The 17,827-nt window shown below is 39.8% G+C and overlaps 1 protein-coding gene across 1 annotated transcript in view; it reads right to left on the bottom strand.

Annotated features, from left to right (window-relative positions):
* Positions 1–17,827, bottom strand: part of CDKAL1 (CDK5 regulatory subunit associated protein 1 like 1) — a 2,417,072-nt gene that overhangs the window by 1,601,758 nt on the left and 797,487 nt on the right. The window contains exon 7 of the mRNA XM_053714792.1: positions 1,775–1,823. Coding sequence (XP_053570767.1) covers positions 1,775–1,823 — 49 coding nt within the window. The remainder of the gene's footprint in view (positions 1–1,774; positions 1,824–17,827) is intronic.

Genomic DNA, 17,827 nt, shown 5'->3' with positions numbered 1-17,827 from the left:
ATGCTGTTTTCATAGACCTCACGTGCGCGCGCGTGCACGGCTCTCGTGCACGTGCCCGTGCACGCACTAGATCCCTCCCCCCTCCTCCACCAATGACTGCCCACCCGCCTCCCTGGATGAGCTCCCACCCACCAACGATAACGGCCATCAATAGCCGATGCAGAGAGGGCCACAGAGTGGCTCTCTCTGCATCGGATGGCTAAAAACAGTTATTGCAGGATGCCTCAATATTGAGGCATCACTGCAATAACATGAAAGCAGCTGGAAGCTATCAGGATCGCTTCCACTGCTTTCAAAGACCAACGACATATGGGGTACGTCCTTGGTCATTAACTGCATTTTTTTGCAGGACGTATCCCATACGTCGTTGGTCGTTAAGGGGTTAAAAGCTAACTGGTAAAAATGATACTGTGCCTTTAAATATGTATTAACAAATGAAGCAGATATACTGCAAATTCCACAGGCAACCCTTTACACCTCAGTAGCTTTACTGAGGTGCCTTCCAGTCCTGCTGCCTGGGAACATTTCCACCACTCAACTGATCTGACTGAACTCCATCGTCTGAGGCCGTCTATAGCGTTAAAACCCAGAAGATGAATGCACTTCTACTTTCTGTTCAGAGAGAAACAAAAAGCGCTCCAAAAAACAGGCGCCTCTGAAAGGACTCGCCCCTGTTTTAATCTGGGGCCGTCCCGGCGGTCAGAAACAAAGTTCCGATGGAAATATGGCCTTACTAAAAGATCTGCAGTTTACCAGGATCTGTATACCAAAAACGGCCCACAAATCACGCAAAAGTCCTGTCCTGATCTCAACCGAGCTAACGACACAAACTAAGCCACCAATAACATTAAAGAAATGTCCCACAGTGTCTGCAAACTGCCAACTATCAATCTTTAATAGGATCAATAATAAAATGTCCCCTTAATGTGTAACTGGAGCTAGCTGCTCAAGTGCCAGATTTTCCTTACGTTTAAAGAAAAATCAAACATGGCATTTACCTGAAAATCAGTCTGTCCGGCAGCAGGACAGCTCACCTGGTTTGAGAGGGTGATGCTCCTCACATGGACCTGTGGAAAAGGAAAGCACCGAGTAAGCTTACTCAGGGCAGCAAAATTGATTGAGAAAGTGCAGTGAGGATTGTACCTCACAAGTTCTCAATTGCTTAAAAGCCACCACTGCCCTACTAAAGAGACTGACGTGGACCAGGCTAGACCCCAGAAAGATCAGAGCAAACCTACTCTGCTTTAAAATAATAAAATCTTGATTGTAGAACTTCTTAGACACCGAAAACTTCTCCACCTCCTTGCAACGCAGGCAAAGAGAATGACTAGGGTTTGTGGGAAGGGATACTTAACAGCTTTGCTGTGGCGCTCTTTGCCTCCTCCTGCTGGCCAGGAGTGATATTCTTAACAGTAAGTAAAGATGATCCGTGGACTCACCATGTTATTAGAAAGAAATGTAACAGAAGCAGCACAGGAAAACTACATGTGAATTATGCACTACAAAAAAAAGTATGAAATGATTTGCTTCTCTCATAACCACACAGGATAGCCATAAAACACATGAAACGATGATAAGAATGTTTTCAGAGGTTAAGGGAGATGGAAATTCAGAAAGGTAATCTTTAGATCCTGATTATGGGATACACAGGAAATTGCAGCAAATAACAGTACAATTAGGATGCATCTGGGGAAAATGTATGTAGGTTATACATCCAGAGTTAGAAAGTGTAAGAAATAAAAAATAAACCTGTTAAAACATTGCCAGCACTTACCTTTGATTGTTTCTTCAACAACTTCAACTACCCGATCTATTTGTTGCACCTATTAAGAAACAAACACATTTTTAGTATTAAAGCTACATTTGAAAAACATTTACAAGACAGTTTGCTGTTTAAATTCCTACCCATTAAAATCAGATGTGATAAAAAAAAAAAAAAAAAAATGTTTTCTAAAAGTATAACTACTTTGTAATTCCACTTAATTTCAAAGTTTCAGCCTATTCTATTTAACAGTATTCTGACTTAAAGGGACATAATACTGATATGCTAAATCACTTGAAACTGATGCAGTATAACTGTAAAAAGCTGACAGGAAAATATCACCTGAGCATCTCATCTCAGCAGACTAAGTTCTGTGTAAAAAGTTATACTCAACTGCTGCTCAGCTGCAGGTAAAAAAAAATAAAAAATGAAGAAATGAACAGCAGCCAATCAGCATCAACAGTGCTGAGGTCATGAACTGCTTTAGTGGGATCTCATGAGATTTCAGTTAACTCACATGAGATTTCATTGTAAACTTCCTTACACTGAATAGGGAAATAAGATGTGTGCACGAAAGCTCGCTCCTTCCGCTGTCCCAGGACAGGCATACTGATTTGCTGCTTAGAAGTCCTTTACAATGGGATGTGGCTACAAAGAAACTTTTGAGGTAAAATATCTTTCTTTTTTACATGGAGATGTTTAGGTGATATTTTCTAGTCAGCTTTTTACAGCTATGCTGCATCACTTTCAAGTGTTTAAACATTTGGGTATTATGTCCCTTTAACATCTACAAAATATATTGGAAAGCTTTTGTAAACCAATATCCCACATGATTAAGATTTCACTTCTTAAATGGACAGAGAAATGTCTATCATGCACATGAAAGAGCCATACATACACATACATATATAAATAATTTAAAGGAAGTACAATGAGGCATTAAAGTGAATGTAAATTTTGATGCTAAACTGCCCGGTTTTTAAAAATTCGATTAAAAACAGGGGCACTTTAATTCAACAAAATTTACATTTCACTCCTTGTGAAAAAATACATACATTTTAAAGTAAGTCCCCCGGTCGTCGCAAGCCATTTCTGACGTCAGAAATGATGGATAGGTCATCCTCCAATCACGGCCCCCCCCCCCCCCCCCCCCGGGGAATCAGTGTCTGATTCAACGCCGTGATTGGAGGAAGCCGGATTCCTCATTTTAGACCCAGGAAGAGGCTTTGCAACGAGTGGAGGAAGCAGGATCGGCTGTCAAGTTTAAAAGGTAAGTTTTTTTTCACAAAACAAGTGAAATGTAAATTTTGATGAATTAAAGTGCCCCTCTTTTTAATGGAATTTTTTAAAAACTGGGCACTTTGCATCAAAATTTACATTCACACATTATAAGCAATTTTAAAAGCAAGAATTATGCATATTAAATCTATAGAAAGCATGAAAAGGGCTAAAGGAATAATGTACTTAGGCAAGTAGCTGATAAGATTCCACTGTTTTACAAGCAACTGAAGAAAAAACCCTTATAAATAAGCTAAGATTGCTCTTTCACGCCTACCCTCTGAGAGGTTAAGTTCTCCTCCTACCACTTCTTTAAATGTATACTTAAATGATAAGTTACATTTCTTTCATGGTAGTGAGAGTCTACAAACCTTGACAAATGAGATTAAACTCCAGTCCACCAAGAGGCAGGCAAAATATACCCAAAATACCAAGAGCTTTTAATCCCTCTCACATGTTCACTTCAGTCTATGTATAGCCAAGAAAAAGGAGAATACAGAAAAGCAATTGTTTTGGATATTATCTCACAGCGCTCATACTGTTCCCAAAGAAGCTTTAAGATAACGGGGTACCTAGCTGCCCCTGATAATAATGTATAGTAGTAGTTGGATATCAAAAAGCGCCTAACTAAAGGATATGGGAAATGGGTCTAGAAGACAGATATTCCTAGCTGTCTATAAATGATGATTCCACATATATAAGTGACCAGTTCAAAGTTGTAATTCCACATATATAAGTGACCAGTGCAAAGTTGTTATATTAAACAAATTTTGCTAGTTTATTTGACAAATACAATGTAAAATTAAAATTTAAACAATATAGTTAAACATGGATCCATGTGTTAAAAAATATTTGATAGAAGTCTATTTATAAATAATCAATAATCGTATTAAAATCACAATAAGTTGACATAAATATTCTGATAAAATTACAGGAATTGAGTGTGTAATATCACCAACCGGTTAGAGTCGTGAGATTGATTAAAGAGTTCCTATTCTTTTATTTTGTCCTCTTCTTGGAGTGTGAAATAAGTGAAAGCGATGTGAAAAAGATGTGATGAAAAATATCTATCCAGATAATTGAAAAAACATAATTTATGTAAGAACTTACCTGATAAATTCATTTCTTTCATATTAGCAAGAGTCCATGAGCTAGTGACGTATGGGATATACATTCCTACCAGGAGGGGCAAAGTTTCCCAAACCTCAAAATGCCTATAAATACACCCCTCACCACACCCACAAATCAGTTTAACGAATAGCAAAGAAGTGGGGTGATAAGAAAAAAGTGCGAAAGCATAAAAAATAAGGAATTGGAATAATTGTGCTTTATACAAAAAAATCATAACCACCACAAAAAGGGTGGGCCTCATGGACTCTTGCTAATATGAAAAAAATGAATTTATCAGGTAAGTTCTTACATAAATTATGTTTTCTTTGATGTAATTAGCAAGAGTCCATGAGCTAGTGACGTATGGGATAATGACTACCCAAGATGTGGATCTTCCATGCAAGAGTCACTAGAGAGGGAGGGATAAAATAAAGACAGCCAATGCCGCTGAAAATAATCCACACCCAAAATAAAGTTTAAATCTTATAATGAAAAAAACTAAAATTATAAGCAGAAGAAACAAACAGCTGCCTGAAGTACTTTTCTACCAAAAACTGCTTCAGAAGAAGAAAACACATCAAAATGGTAGAATTTAGTAAAAGTATGCAAAGAAGACCAAGTTGCTGCTTTGCAAATCTGATCAACCGAAGCTTCATTCCTAAATGCCCAGGAAGTAGAAACTGACCTTGTAGAATGAGCTGTAACCCTTTGAGGCGGAGTTTTACCCGACTCGACATAAGCATGATGAATTAAAGATTTCAACCAAGATGCCAAAGAAATGGCAGAGGCCATCTGACCTTTCCTAGAACCGGAAAAGATAACAAATAGACTAGAAGTCTTTCGGAAATTCTTAGTAGCTTCAACATAATATTTCAAAGCTCTAACTACATCCAAAGAATGCAATGATTTCTCCTTAGAATTCTTAGGATTAGGACATAATGAAGGAACCACAATTTCTCTACTAATGTTGTTAGAATTCACAACCTTAGGTAAAAATTTAAAAGAAGTTCGCAACACCGCCTTATCCTGGTGAAAAATCAGAAAAGGAGACTCACAAGAAAGAGCAGATAATTCAGAAACTCTTCTGGCAGAAGAGATGGCCAAAAGGAACAAAACTTTCCAAGAAAGTAATTTAATGTCCAATGAATGCATAGGTTCAAACGGAGGAGCTTGAAGAGCCCCCAGAACCAAATTCAAACTCCAAGGAGGAGAAATTGACTTAATGACAGGTTTTATACGAACCAAAGCTTGTACAAAACAATGAATATCAGGAAAATTAGCAATCTTTCTGTGAAAAAGAACAGAAAGACCAGAGATTTGTCATTTCAAGGAACTTGCAGACAAACCTTTATCCAAACCATCCTGAAGAAACTGTAAAATTCTCGGAATTCTAAAAGAATGACAGGAAAAATAATGAGAAAGACACCAAGAAATATAAGTCTTCCAGACTCTATAATATATCTCTCTAGATACGGATTTACGAGCCTGTAACATAGTATTAATCACAGAGTCAGAGAAACCTCTTTGACTAAGAATCAAGCGTTCAATCTCCATACCTTTAAATTTAAGGATTTGAGATCCTGATGGAAAAAAGGACCTTGCGACAGAAGGTCTGGTCTTAACGGAAGAGTCCACGGTTGGCAAGAGGCCATCCGGACAAGATCCGCATACCAAAACCTGTGAGGCCATGCTGGAGCTACCAGCAGAACAAACGAGCATTCCTTCAGAATCTTGGAGATTACTCTTGGAAGAAGAACTAGAGGCGGAAAGATATAGGCAGGATGATACTTCCAAGGAAGTGACAATGCATCCACTGCTTCCGCTTGAGGATCCCTGGATCTGGACAGATACCTGGGAAGTTTCTTGTTTAGATGAGAGGCCATCAGATCTATTTCTGGAAGTCCCCACACATTTGAACAATCTGAAGAAATACCTCTGGGTGAAGAGACCATTCGCCCGGATGTAACGTTTGGCGACTGAGATAATCCGCTTCCCAATTGTCTATACCTGGGATATGAACCGCAGAAACTAGACAGGAGCTGGATTCCGCCCATACCAGAATTCGAGATACTTCTTTCATAGCCAGAGGACTGTGAGTCCCTCCTTGATGATTGATGTATGCCACAGTTGTGACATTGTCTGTCTGAAAACAAATGAACGATTCTCTCTTTAGAAGAGGCCATGACTGAAGAGCTCTGAAAATTGCACGGAGTTCCAAAATATTGATCGGTAATCTCACCTCCTGAGATTCCCAAACCCCTTGTGCTGTCAGAGACCCCCACACAGCTCCCCAACCTGTAAGACTTGCATCTGTTGAAATTACAGTCCAGGTCGGAAGAACAAAAGAAGCCCCCTGAACTAAACGATGGTGATCTGTCCACCACGTCAGAGAGTGTCGTACAATCGGTTTTAAAGATATTAATTGAGATATCCTTGTGTAATCCCTGCACCACTGGTTCAGCATACAGAGCTGAAGAGGTCGCATGTGAAAACGAGCAAAGGGGATCGCGTCCGATGCAGCAGTCATAAGACCTAGAATTTCCATGCATAAGGCTACCGAAGGGAATGATTGTGACTGAAGGTTTCGACAAGCTGATATCAATTTCAGACGTCTCTTGTCTGTCAAAGACAGAGTCATGGACACTGAATCTATCTGGAAACCTAAAAAGGTTACCTTTATCTGAGGAATCAATGAACTTTTTGGTAAATTGATCCTCCAACCATGATCTTGAAGAAACAACACAAGTCGATTCGTATGAGATTCTGCTAAATGTGAAGACTGAGCAAGTACCAAGATATCGTCCAAATAAGGAAATACCACAATACCCTGTTCTCTGATTACAGACAGAAGGGCACCGAGAACCTTTGTAAAAATTCTTGGAGCTGTTGCTAGGCCAAACGGTAGAGCCACAAACTGGTAATGCTTGTCTAGGAAAGAGAATCTCAGAAACTGATAGTGATTTGGATGAATCGGAATATGCAGATATGCATCCTGTAAATCTATTGTGGACATATAATGCCCTTGCTGAACAAAAGGCAAGATAGTCCTTACAATTACCATTTTGAATGTTGGTATCCTTACATAACGATTCAATATTTTTAGATCCAGAACTGGTCTGAAGGAATTCTCCTTCTTTGGTACAATGAAGAGATTTGAATAAAACCCCAGCCCCTGTTCCAGAACTGGAACTGGCATAATTACTCCAGCCAACTCTAGATCTGAAACACATTTCAGAAATGCTCGAGTCTTCGCTGGGTTTACTGGGACACGGGAAAGAAAAAATCTCTTTGCAGGAGGCCTTATCTTGAAGCCAATTCTGTACCCTTCTGAAACAATGTTCTGAATCCAAAGATTGTGAATGGAATTGATCCAAATTTCTTTGAAAAAACGTAATCTGCCCCCTACCAGCTGAGCTGGAATGAGGGCCGCACCTTCATGTGGACTTAGGAGCTGACTTTCGTTTTCTAAAAGGCTTGGATTTATTCCAAACTGGGGATGGTTTCCAAACTGATACCGCTCCTGTGGATGAAGGATCAGGCTTTTGTTCCTTATTGTGACGAAAGGAACGAAAACGATTATTAGACCTGAATTTACCTTTAGATTTTTTATCCTGTGGTAAAAAAGTTCCTTTCCCTCCAGTAACAGTTGAGATAATAGAATCCAACTGAGAACCAAATAATTTATTACCCTGGAAAGAAAGGGAAAGCAAAGTAGACTTAGAAGACATATCAGCATTCCAAGTTTTAAGCCATAAAGCTCTTCTAGCTAAAATAGCTAGAGACATATACCTGACATAAACTCTAATGATATCAAAGATGGCATCACAAATAAAATTATTAGCATGTTGAAGAAGATTAATAATGCTATGAGAATTATGATCTGTTACTTGTTGCGCTAAAGCTTCTAACCAAAAAGTTGAAGCTGCAGCAACATCCGCTAAAGATATAGCAGGTCTAAGAAGATTACCTGAACACAAGTAAGCTTTTCTTAGAAAGGATTCAATTTTCCTATCTAAAGGATCCTTAAAGGAAGTACCATCTGCCGTAGGAATAGTAGTACGCTTAGCAAGAGTAGAGACAGCCCCATCAACCTTAGGGATTTTGTCCCAAAACTCTAATCTGTCAGATGGCACAGGATATAATTGCTTAAAACGTTTAGAAAGAGTAAATTAATTACCCAAATTATTCCATTCCCTGGAAATTACTTCAGAAATAGCATCAGGGACAGGAAAAACTTCTGGAATAACTACAGGAGATTTAAAAACCTTATTTAAACGTTTATATTTAGTATCAAGAGGACCAGAATCCTCTATTTCTAATGCAATTAAGACTTCTTTAAGTAAAGAACGAATAAATTCCATTTTAAATAAATATGAAGATTTATCAGCATCAACCTCTGAGACAGAATCCTCTGAACCAGAAGAACCATTACCAGAATCAGAATGATGATGTTCATTTAAAAATTCATCTGAAAAATGAGAAGTTTAAAAAGACTTTTTACGTTTACTAGAAGGAGGAATAACAGACATAGCCTTCTTAATGGATTTAGAAACAAAATCTCTTATGTTATCAGGAACACTCTGAATATAAGATGTTGACGGAACAGCAACAGGTAATGTAACATTACTAAAGGAAATATTATCTGCATTAACAAGTTTGTCATGACATTCAGTACAAACAACAGCTGGAGGAACAGATACCACAAGTTTACAGCAGATACACTTAACCTTGGTAGATCCAGCACCAGGCAGCGATTTTCCAGAAGTATCTTCTGACTCAGTGTCAATGTGGGACATCTTGCAATATGTAATAGAAAAAACAACATATAAAGCAAAATTGATCAAATTCCTTAAATGACAGTTTCAGGAATGGGAAAAAATGCCAGTGAACAAGCTTCTAGCAACCAGAAGCAACAAATAATGAGACTTAAATAATGTGGAGACAATAGTGACGCCCATATTTTTTTAGCGCCAAAAAAGACGCCCACATTATTTGGCGCCAAAAATGACGCCACATCCGGAACGCCGACACTTTTGGCGCAAAAAAACATCAAAAAATGACGCAACTTCCGGCGACACGTATGACGCCGGAAACAGAAAAATTTTTGCACCAAAAAAGTCTGCGCCAAGAATGACGCAATAAAATGAAGCATTTTCAGCCCCCGCGAGCCTAACAGCCCACAGGGAAAAAGTCACATTTTAAGGTAAGAAAAAAATGATTGATTCAAATGCATTATCCCAAATATGAAACTGACTGTCTGAAATAAGGAACGTTGAACATCCTGAGTCAAGGCAAATAAATGTTTGAATACATATATTTAGAACTTTATAAAAAAGTGCCCAACCATAGCTTAGAGTGTCACAGAAAATAAGACTTACTTACCCCAGGACACTCATCTACATGTAGTAGAAAGCCAAACCAGTACTGAAACGAAAATCAGTAGAGGTAATGGTATATATAAGAGTATATCGTCGATCTGAAAAGGGAGGTAAGAGATGAATGTCTACGACCGATAACAGAGAACCTATGAAATAGACCCCGTAGAAGGAGATCATTGAATTCAAATAGGCAATACTCTCCTCACATCCCTCTGACATTCACTGCACGCTTAGAGGAAAACCGGGCTCCAACCTGCTGCGGAGCGCATATCAACGTAGAATCTAGCACAAACTTACTTCACCACCTCCATAGGAGGCAAAGTTTGTAAAAACTGATTTGTGGGTGTGGTGAGGGGTGTATTTATAGGCATTTTGAGGTTTGGGAAACTTTGCCCCTCCTGGTAGGAATGTATATCCCATACGTCACTAGCTCATGGATTCTTGCTAATTACATGAAAGAAATTAAAAAAAAAATATATATATATATATATATATATATATATATATATATATATATATATATATATATATAAAAAAAATATATATAAATTAGAGCACAAAGACACTTTTGGACATTAATTTTTATATATTTTTTATATATATATATATTTTTTTTTTAATTATCTGGATAGATATTTTTCCTCACATCTTTTTCACATCGCTTTCACTTATTTCACACTCCAAGAAGAGGACAAAATAAAAGACTAGGAACTTTTTAATCAATCTCACGACTCTAACCGGTTGGTGATATTACACACTCAATTCCTGTAATTTAATCAGAATATTTATGTCAACTTATTGTGATTTTAATACGATTATTGATTGTTATTTATAAATAGACTTCTATCAAATGTTTTTAACACATGGATCCATGTTTAACTATATTGTTTAAATTTTAATTTTACATTGTATTTGTCAAATAAACTAGCAAAATTTGTTTAATATAACAACTTTGCACTGGTCACTTATATATGTGGAATTACAACTTTGAACTAACAACTTTGCACTGGTCACTTTTAAATGTGGAATAATCATTTATAGACAGCAAGGAATATCTGTCTTCTAGACCCATTTCCCAAAGCAGAAAAGCAGGAAGAGATAGATAAAAGCAAGGTAAATTAGGTGAATAGCTAGAACTGTAGCATTGAAAAAAAAGAAAAAAAAAAGTAGGTCTTGTGGACTCTCACCACCATGACAAAAAGTAATTTATCAGCTAAGCTAATAGTTTTCTTTCATTCATAAGAAAGCCCTGACATATGAGATTTAATATCTAAGCTGGGGGAGGCCATGATACCAGAAAACAAGCAGGACAAAGACAGGCAAGCACATCATTGACCACTTTGGCCTGGAGACCTTTCCTGCCAAAGGCAGCCTCCTAAGAGGCACAAACCTCAAAATTATCTAAAAAGTTTGAAGAGAAGTCAAAGTTGCAGTTCTGCAAATATGTTCAAGAAAAGCCTCATTCTTAAACACTGAAAAAGTACACACAAAATGAGCAGTAATACAAGGGGGAGGAGATTTTCCCACCAAGGTAATTGCAGTTGCCTTACAACTTTTACGCTGACCTAAGAAGGCTGAAGATCGTCTGACATTATTAGAGATTTAAAGTTTAATATCCAAGGAACTAAGGACATCCAGATTATGTAGAAGTCTTTCCTTAGCATTTTTTGAACCAGGACACAAAGAAGGGAAAACAATCTCCAGAATTAATAATTTGGGAGGAAACTACTTTTGGTAAAAATAATATTGAGTCCTGATCACTGCCTTACCTTGGTGAAAAACAAGATAAGGGGCCTCACAAAATAATTCTGAAACTCTTCTACATGAAGAAATAGCCAGAAGAAACAAAGAACTTCATGACAAAAGTTGAAAAACCAGATGCATGTATTGGTTCGCTGGGATTAACCTGCAAAACAATGAAAACCAAACAGATTCCAGGGAGGTGATACCGTCCTAATCACTAGCCGAGTCCTAACAAGAGCTTGAAGAAAAGATTGACCATCTGACAATTTCACAAGTTTCTTGCAATACAACACAAAAAGAGCAGAAATCTGGCCTTTCAAAAGAACTGACTGACAAACCTTAGTCTAATCCATCATGTAACAATTCTTAAAGAATCCCAACGAAAACCGTTTTTATCCCACCAGGAAAAAAAATAAAAATAAACTTTCCTCACCTTGAATACATTGTTTTTCTGGTTACAGGTTTCCTAGCATGAATAAGGATGTTGAGAACAGAATCAGAGAAAACTCTGACGCTGAACTAGGGATTCAATCTCGACACCATTAAATTTAGAGGTTTTAGATCCAGATACAGGAAAGGACCTTTATAAGAGAAGATTGTTCCACAATGGTAGAGTCCAGTGAGGAGAGCTGGACATCTTTGTCCCAGTTCTCTACACCCGGGATATGGATAGCTGATAGGTGGCAAGAGTGAATCTCTGCCCAGCGAATTATCTTTGAGACTTCTAACATCGCTAGGGAACTCCTTGTTCCCCCTTGATGGTTGATGTAAGCCACAGTTGTGATGTTGTCCGAATGAAATCTGATGAACCTCAGAGTTGCTAACTGAGGCCAAGCCTGAAGAGCATTGAATATCGCTCTCAGTTCTAGAATATTTATTGGAAGGAGTGACTCCTCCTGAGTCCACGATCCCTGAGCCTTCAGGGAGTTCCAGACTGCACCCCAACCTAAAGGCTAGCATCTGTCGTTACAATTGTCCAATCTGGCCTGCGAAAGGTCATACCTTTGGACAGATGGACCCAAGATAGCCACCAGAGAAGAGAATCCATGGTCTCTTGATCCAGATTTAGTAGAGGGGACAAATCTGTGTAATCCCCATTCCACTGACTTAGCATGTAGAGTTGCAGCAGTCTGAGATGTAGGCGTGCAAACGGCACTATGTCCATTGCCGCTACCATTAAGCCGATTACTTCCATGCACTGAGCCACCGAAGGGCGAGGAATGGAATAAAGAACACGGCAGGAATTTAGAAGTTATGATAACCTGGACTCCGTCAGGTAAATATTCATTTCTACCGAATCTATCAGTCCCTAGGAAGGAAACTCTTGTGAGGGGGGATAGAGAACTTTTCCTTGTTCACTTTCCACCCATGCGACCTCAGAAATGCCAACACTATGTCCGTATGAGACTCGGCAATTTGGAAGTTAAACGCCTGAATCAGGATGTCGTCTAAATAAGGGGCCACTGCTATGCCCCGCGGCCTTGGGACCGCCAGAAGCGACCCCAGAACCTTCGTAAAAATTCTTGGGGCTGTAGCTAACCCAAAGGGAAGAGCTACAAACTGGTAATGCCTGTCTAGGAAGGCAAACCTGCGAAACCGATGATGATCTTTGTGTATCGGAATGTGAAGATAAGCATCCTTTAAATCCACTGTAGTCATGTATTGACCCTCCTGGATCATAGGTAGGATGGTACGAATAGTCTCCATCTTGAATGATGGAACTCTGAGGAATTTGTTTAAGATCTTTAGATCCAAGATTGGTCTGAAGGTTCCCTCTTTTTTGGGAACCACAAACAGATTTGAGTAAAATCCCTGTGCTGTTCCTCCTTTGGAACTGGATGGTTCACTCCCATAACTAGGAGGTCTTGTACACAGTGTAAGAATGCCTCTCTCTTTATCTGGTTTGCAGATAATTGTGAAAGGTGAAATCTCCCTTTTGGGGGGGAAGCCTTGAAGTCCAGAAGATATCCCTGGGATATAAAGTCCAACGCCCAGGGATCCTGGACATCTCTTGCCCACGCCTGGGCGAAGAGCAAAAGTCTGCCCCATACTAGATCCGTTACCGGATAGGGAGCCGTTCCTTCATGCTGTCTTAGAGGCAGCAGCAGGCTTTTTGGCCTGCTTACCTTTGTTCCAGGTCTGGTTAGGTCTCCAGACCGTCTTGGACTGAGCAAAAGTTCCCTCTTGTTTTGCATTAGAGGAAGTTGATGCCGCACCTGCCTTGAAGTTTCGAAAGGCACGAAAATTAGACTGTTTGGCCCTTGATTTGGACTTATCCTGAGGAAGGGCATGACCTTTTCCTCCAGTGAAATCAGCAATAATCTCCTTCAACCAGGCCCGAATAGGGTCTGCCCCTTGAAGGGAATGTTAAGCAGCTTAGACTTTGAAGTAACGTCAGCTGACCATGATTTAAGCCATAGCGCTCTGCACGCCTGGATAGCAAAACCAGAATTCTTAGCCGTTAGTTTAGTCAAATGAACAATGGCATCAGAAACAAAAGAATTGGCTAGCTTAAGTGCTCTAAGCTTGTCAAGTATGTCATCCAATGGAGTCGCTACCTGTAAAGCCTCTTCCAGAGACTCAAACCAGAACGCCGCAGCAGCCGTGACAGGAGCAATGCATGCAAGGGGCTGTAGGATAAAACCTTAATGAATAAACATTTTCTTAAGGTAACCCTCTAACTTTTTATCCATTGGATCTAAGAAAGCACAACTGTCCTCGACAGGGAAAGTAGTACGCTTTGCTAGAGTAGAAACTGCTCCCTCCACCTTAGGAACTGTCTGCCATAAGTCCCGTGTGGTGGCGTCTATTGGAAACATTTTTCTAAAAATAGGAGGGGGAGAGAACGGCACACCTGGTCTATCCCATTCCTTAGAAATAATTTCTGTAAACCTTTTAGGTATTGGAAAAACATCAGTGCACACCGGCACTGCATAGTATTTATCCAGTCTACACAATTTCTCTGGCACTGCAATTGAATCACAGTCATTCAGAGCAGCTAAAACCTCCCTGAGTAACACGCGGAGGTGTTCAAGCTTAAATTTAAATGTAGAGATATCAGAATCAGGTTACATCATCTTCCCCGAGTCAGAAACATCACCCACAGAAAGAAGCTCTCCTTCAGCTTCTGCATATTGTGAGGCAGTATCAGACAGAGCTCTTAAAGGGTCAGTATGCTCTGTATTTTGTCTAACTCCAGAGCTATCTCGCTTTCCTCTAAATTCAGGTAGTCTGGCTAATACCGCTGACAGTGTATTATCCATGACTGCCGCCATGTCTTGTAAAGTAAACGCTATGGGCGCCCTAGATGTACTTGGCGCCATTTGAGCGTGAGTCCCTTGAGCGGGAGTCAAAGGATCTGACACGTGGGGAGAGTTAGTTGGCATAAATTCCCCCTCGTCAGATTCCTCTGGTGATAAATTTTTTAAAGACAGAATATGATCTTTATTGCATAAAGTGAAATCAGTACATTTGGTACACATTCTAAGAGGGGGTTCCACCATGGCTTTTAAACATAATAAATAAGGAGTTTCCTCTATGTCATTGTTTGTACAAACTAGCAATGAGACTAGCAAGCTTGGAAAACACTTTAAATCAAGTTAATAAGCAAATATAAGAAACGGTACTGTGCCTTTAAGAGAAACAAATTGTCAGAATTTGAAAAACAGTGAAAAAAGGCAGTAAATCAAACGAAATTTTTACAGTGTGTATAATAAGCTAACAGAGCATTGCACCCACTTGCAAATGGATGATTAACCCCTTAGATAAAAAAAACGGATCAAAAAAACGATATAGACTTTTTTAACAGTCACACCAAACTGCCACAGCCTTGCTGTGGGCCTACCTTCCCCAACAAACGATTTTGAAAAGCCTAAGAGCACTTAAGAGATGTCCTATAGCATTCAGGGGACTCCTGGAGCAAGCTGGATGTCTCAGTCTGTAAAAGTTACTGCGCAAAAAAGCGCTAAATTAGGCCACTCCCACTCATAGTAACACAGTGGAAAGCCTCCGGAAACTGTTTCTAGGCAAATTTAAGCCAGCCATGTGGAAAAAACTAGGCCCCAATAAAGTTTTATCACCAAAGTATATATAAAAACGTTTAAACATGCCAGCAAACGTTTTATATTGTAAATATAAAAGAGTATTACCTCAGAAAGTAAGCATGATACCAGTCGCTATTAAATCACTGTATTCAGGCTTAACTTACATAAACGTGGTATCAGCAGCATTTTCTAGCATTCACATCTTCTAGAAAAAACTTAACTGCACATACCTCATAGCAGGATAACCTGCACACCATTCCCCCGCTGAAGTTATCTCTCTCTTCTCTCAGTCATGTGTGAGAACAGCAATGGATCTTAGTTACAACCTGCTAAGAGCATAGAAATCACAGGCAGATTCTTCTATTTTTCTGCCTGGAACAAAATAGTACAACTCCGGTACCATTTAAAAATAATAAACTTTTGATTGAAGCAAAATAACAGCTACATTTCACCACTTCTCTCTTACTACCTCCATGCTTGTTGAGAGTTGCAAGAGAATCACTGGATATGGCAGTTAGGGGAGGAGCTATATAGACAGCTCTGCTGTGGGTGTCCTCTTGCAACTTCCTGTTGGGAATGAGAATATCCCACAAGTAATGGATGATCTGTGGACTGGATACACCTTACAAGAGAAATCTTGATGGATATAAAATCTATCAGAGTTCCCAAGAACGGAACCTTTGTCTGTGGAATTAGTGAACTTTTTTCTAGATTCACCTTCCATCCGTGAGTTCTCAGAAAGGACAACACTGTGTCTGTATGAGATTTTGTCAGATGATAAGTCGACGCCTGGATCAGAATATCGTCCAGATAAGGCGCTACTGCAATGCCTGAGAACCGCCGGAAGGGACCCTAGAACCTTTGTGAAGATCCTGGGTGCTGTGGCCAACCCGAAGGAAAGAGCCACAAACTGAAAATGTTTGTCCAGGAAGGCAAACCTTAGGTACTGATGATGATCCTTGTGGATAGGAATATGAAGGTATGCATCCTTCAAGTTCACGGTAGTCATATATTGACCCTCGAGGATCATTGGTAAAATCGTTCTAATAGTCTGCATCTTGAAAGATGGGACTCTGAGAAACTTGTTTAGACTCTTGAGATCTAAAATGGGTCTGAACGTTCCCTCTTTTTTGGGAACCACGAAGAGACAATTGTGAAAGAAGAAATCTCCCCCTTGGGAGAAATTTTTTGAATCCCAGTTGATAACCGTGGGTCACAATTTCCAGTGCCCAGGGGTCCTGAACATCTCTTGCCCAAGCCTGGGCAAAGAGAGAAAGTCTGCCACCTACTAGATCCGGTTCCGGACCGGGGGCCGCCCCTTCATGCAGTCTACCCTTGTTCCAAGCCTGGTTGGGTCTCCAGACGGACTTGGCCTGTGCAAAATTCCCTTCCTGTTTCGTGGAAGAAGAGGAAGAAGAGGTTACTCCTTTAAAGTTCAGAAAGGAACGGAAATTATTTTGTTTACCCCTCAATTTAGCAGTCTTATCTTGAGGTAGGAGATGACCCTTACCTCCAGTTATGTCAGAAATGATTTCCTTCAAATCAGGCCCGAATAGGGTTTTACCCTTGAAAGCAATAGCCAAAAGCTTTGACTTAGATGACACATCAGCAGACCAAGATTTTAACCATAACGTTCTAGGCGCTAAAATGGCAAATCCGGCATTCTTAGCCACCAACTTAGCAATTTGAAAGGCGGCATCTGTGATAAAAGAATTAGCCAGCTTGAGAGCCTTAATTCTATCTAAAATATCCTTCAAAGGAGTCTCAGTCTTAAGAGACTCTTCTAAGGCATCAAACCAGAAAGCCGCTGCAGTAGTAACTGGTACAATGCAGGTTGTCGGTTGTAAAAGGAAACCCTGATGAATAAATAACTTTTTTTAGAAGACCCTCCAATTTCTTATCCATAGGGTCTTTGAAAGCACAGCTGTCCTCAATTGGAATAGTTGAACGGTTAGCCAGGGTAGATATAGCTCCCTCCACCTTAGGGACTGTCTGCCAAGAGTCCCGAACAGTGTCAGATATGGGATACATTTTCTTAAAATTAGGAGAAGGTGAGAACGGTATACCCAGTCTGTCCCATTCTCTCTTGATAATCTCCGAAATTCTCTTAGGAACCGGAAAAACATCAGTGTAAGCAGGTACCTCTAAGTATTTGTCCATCTTACACAATTTCTCTGGTGGTACAACAATAGAATCACAGTCATCCAGAGTCGCTAAAACCTCACGAAGCAACAGGCGGAGGTGTTCCAGCTTAAATCTAAAGGACATGACGTCCGAGTCCATCTGAGGTAACACACTTCCCGATTCGGAAAGTTCTCCCTCAGACAGAAGTTCCCTGACCACCAAATCAGATCCCTGTGAGGGTACATCGGAAATTGCCAACAAAGCATCAGAGGACTCAGTATTCACATTGATTCCTGTCCTATTGCGTTTGCCCTGTAACACTGGCAACTTAGATAATACCTCTGTAAGGGTAGTTGACATAACTGCAGCCATATCCTACAGAGTAAATG

The sequence above is a fragment of the Bombina bombina genome, chromosome 5 (genome assembly GCF_027579735.1).
Source record: "Bombina bombina isolate aBomBom1 chromosome 5, aBomBom1.pri, whole genome shotgun sequence".
Taxonomy (NCBI): Eukaryota; Metazoa; Chordata; class Amphibia; order Anura; family Bombinatoridae; genus Bombina; species Bombina bombina.
Note: the sequence above shows the minus strand (reverse complement) of the source record. Positions and strands in the feature narration are given on the sequence as shown.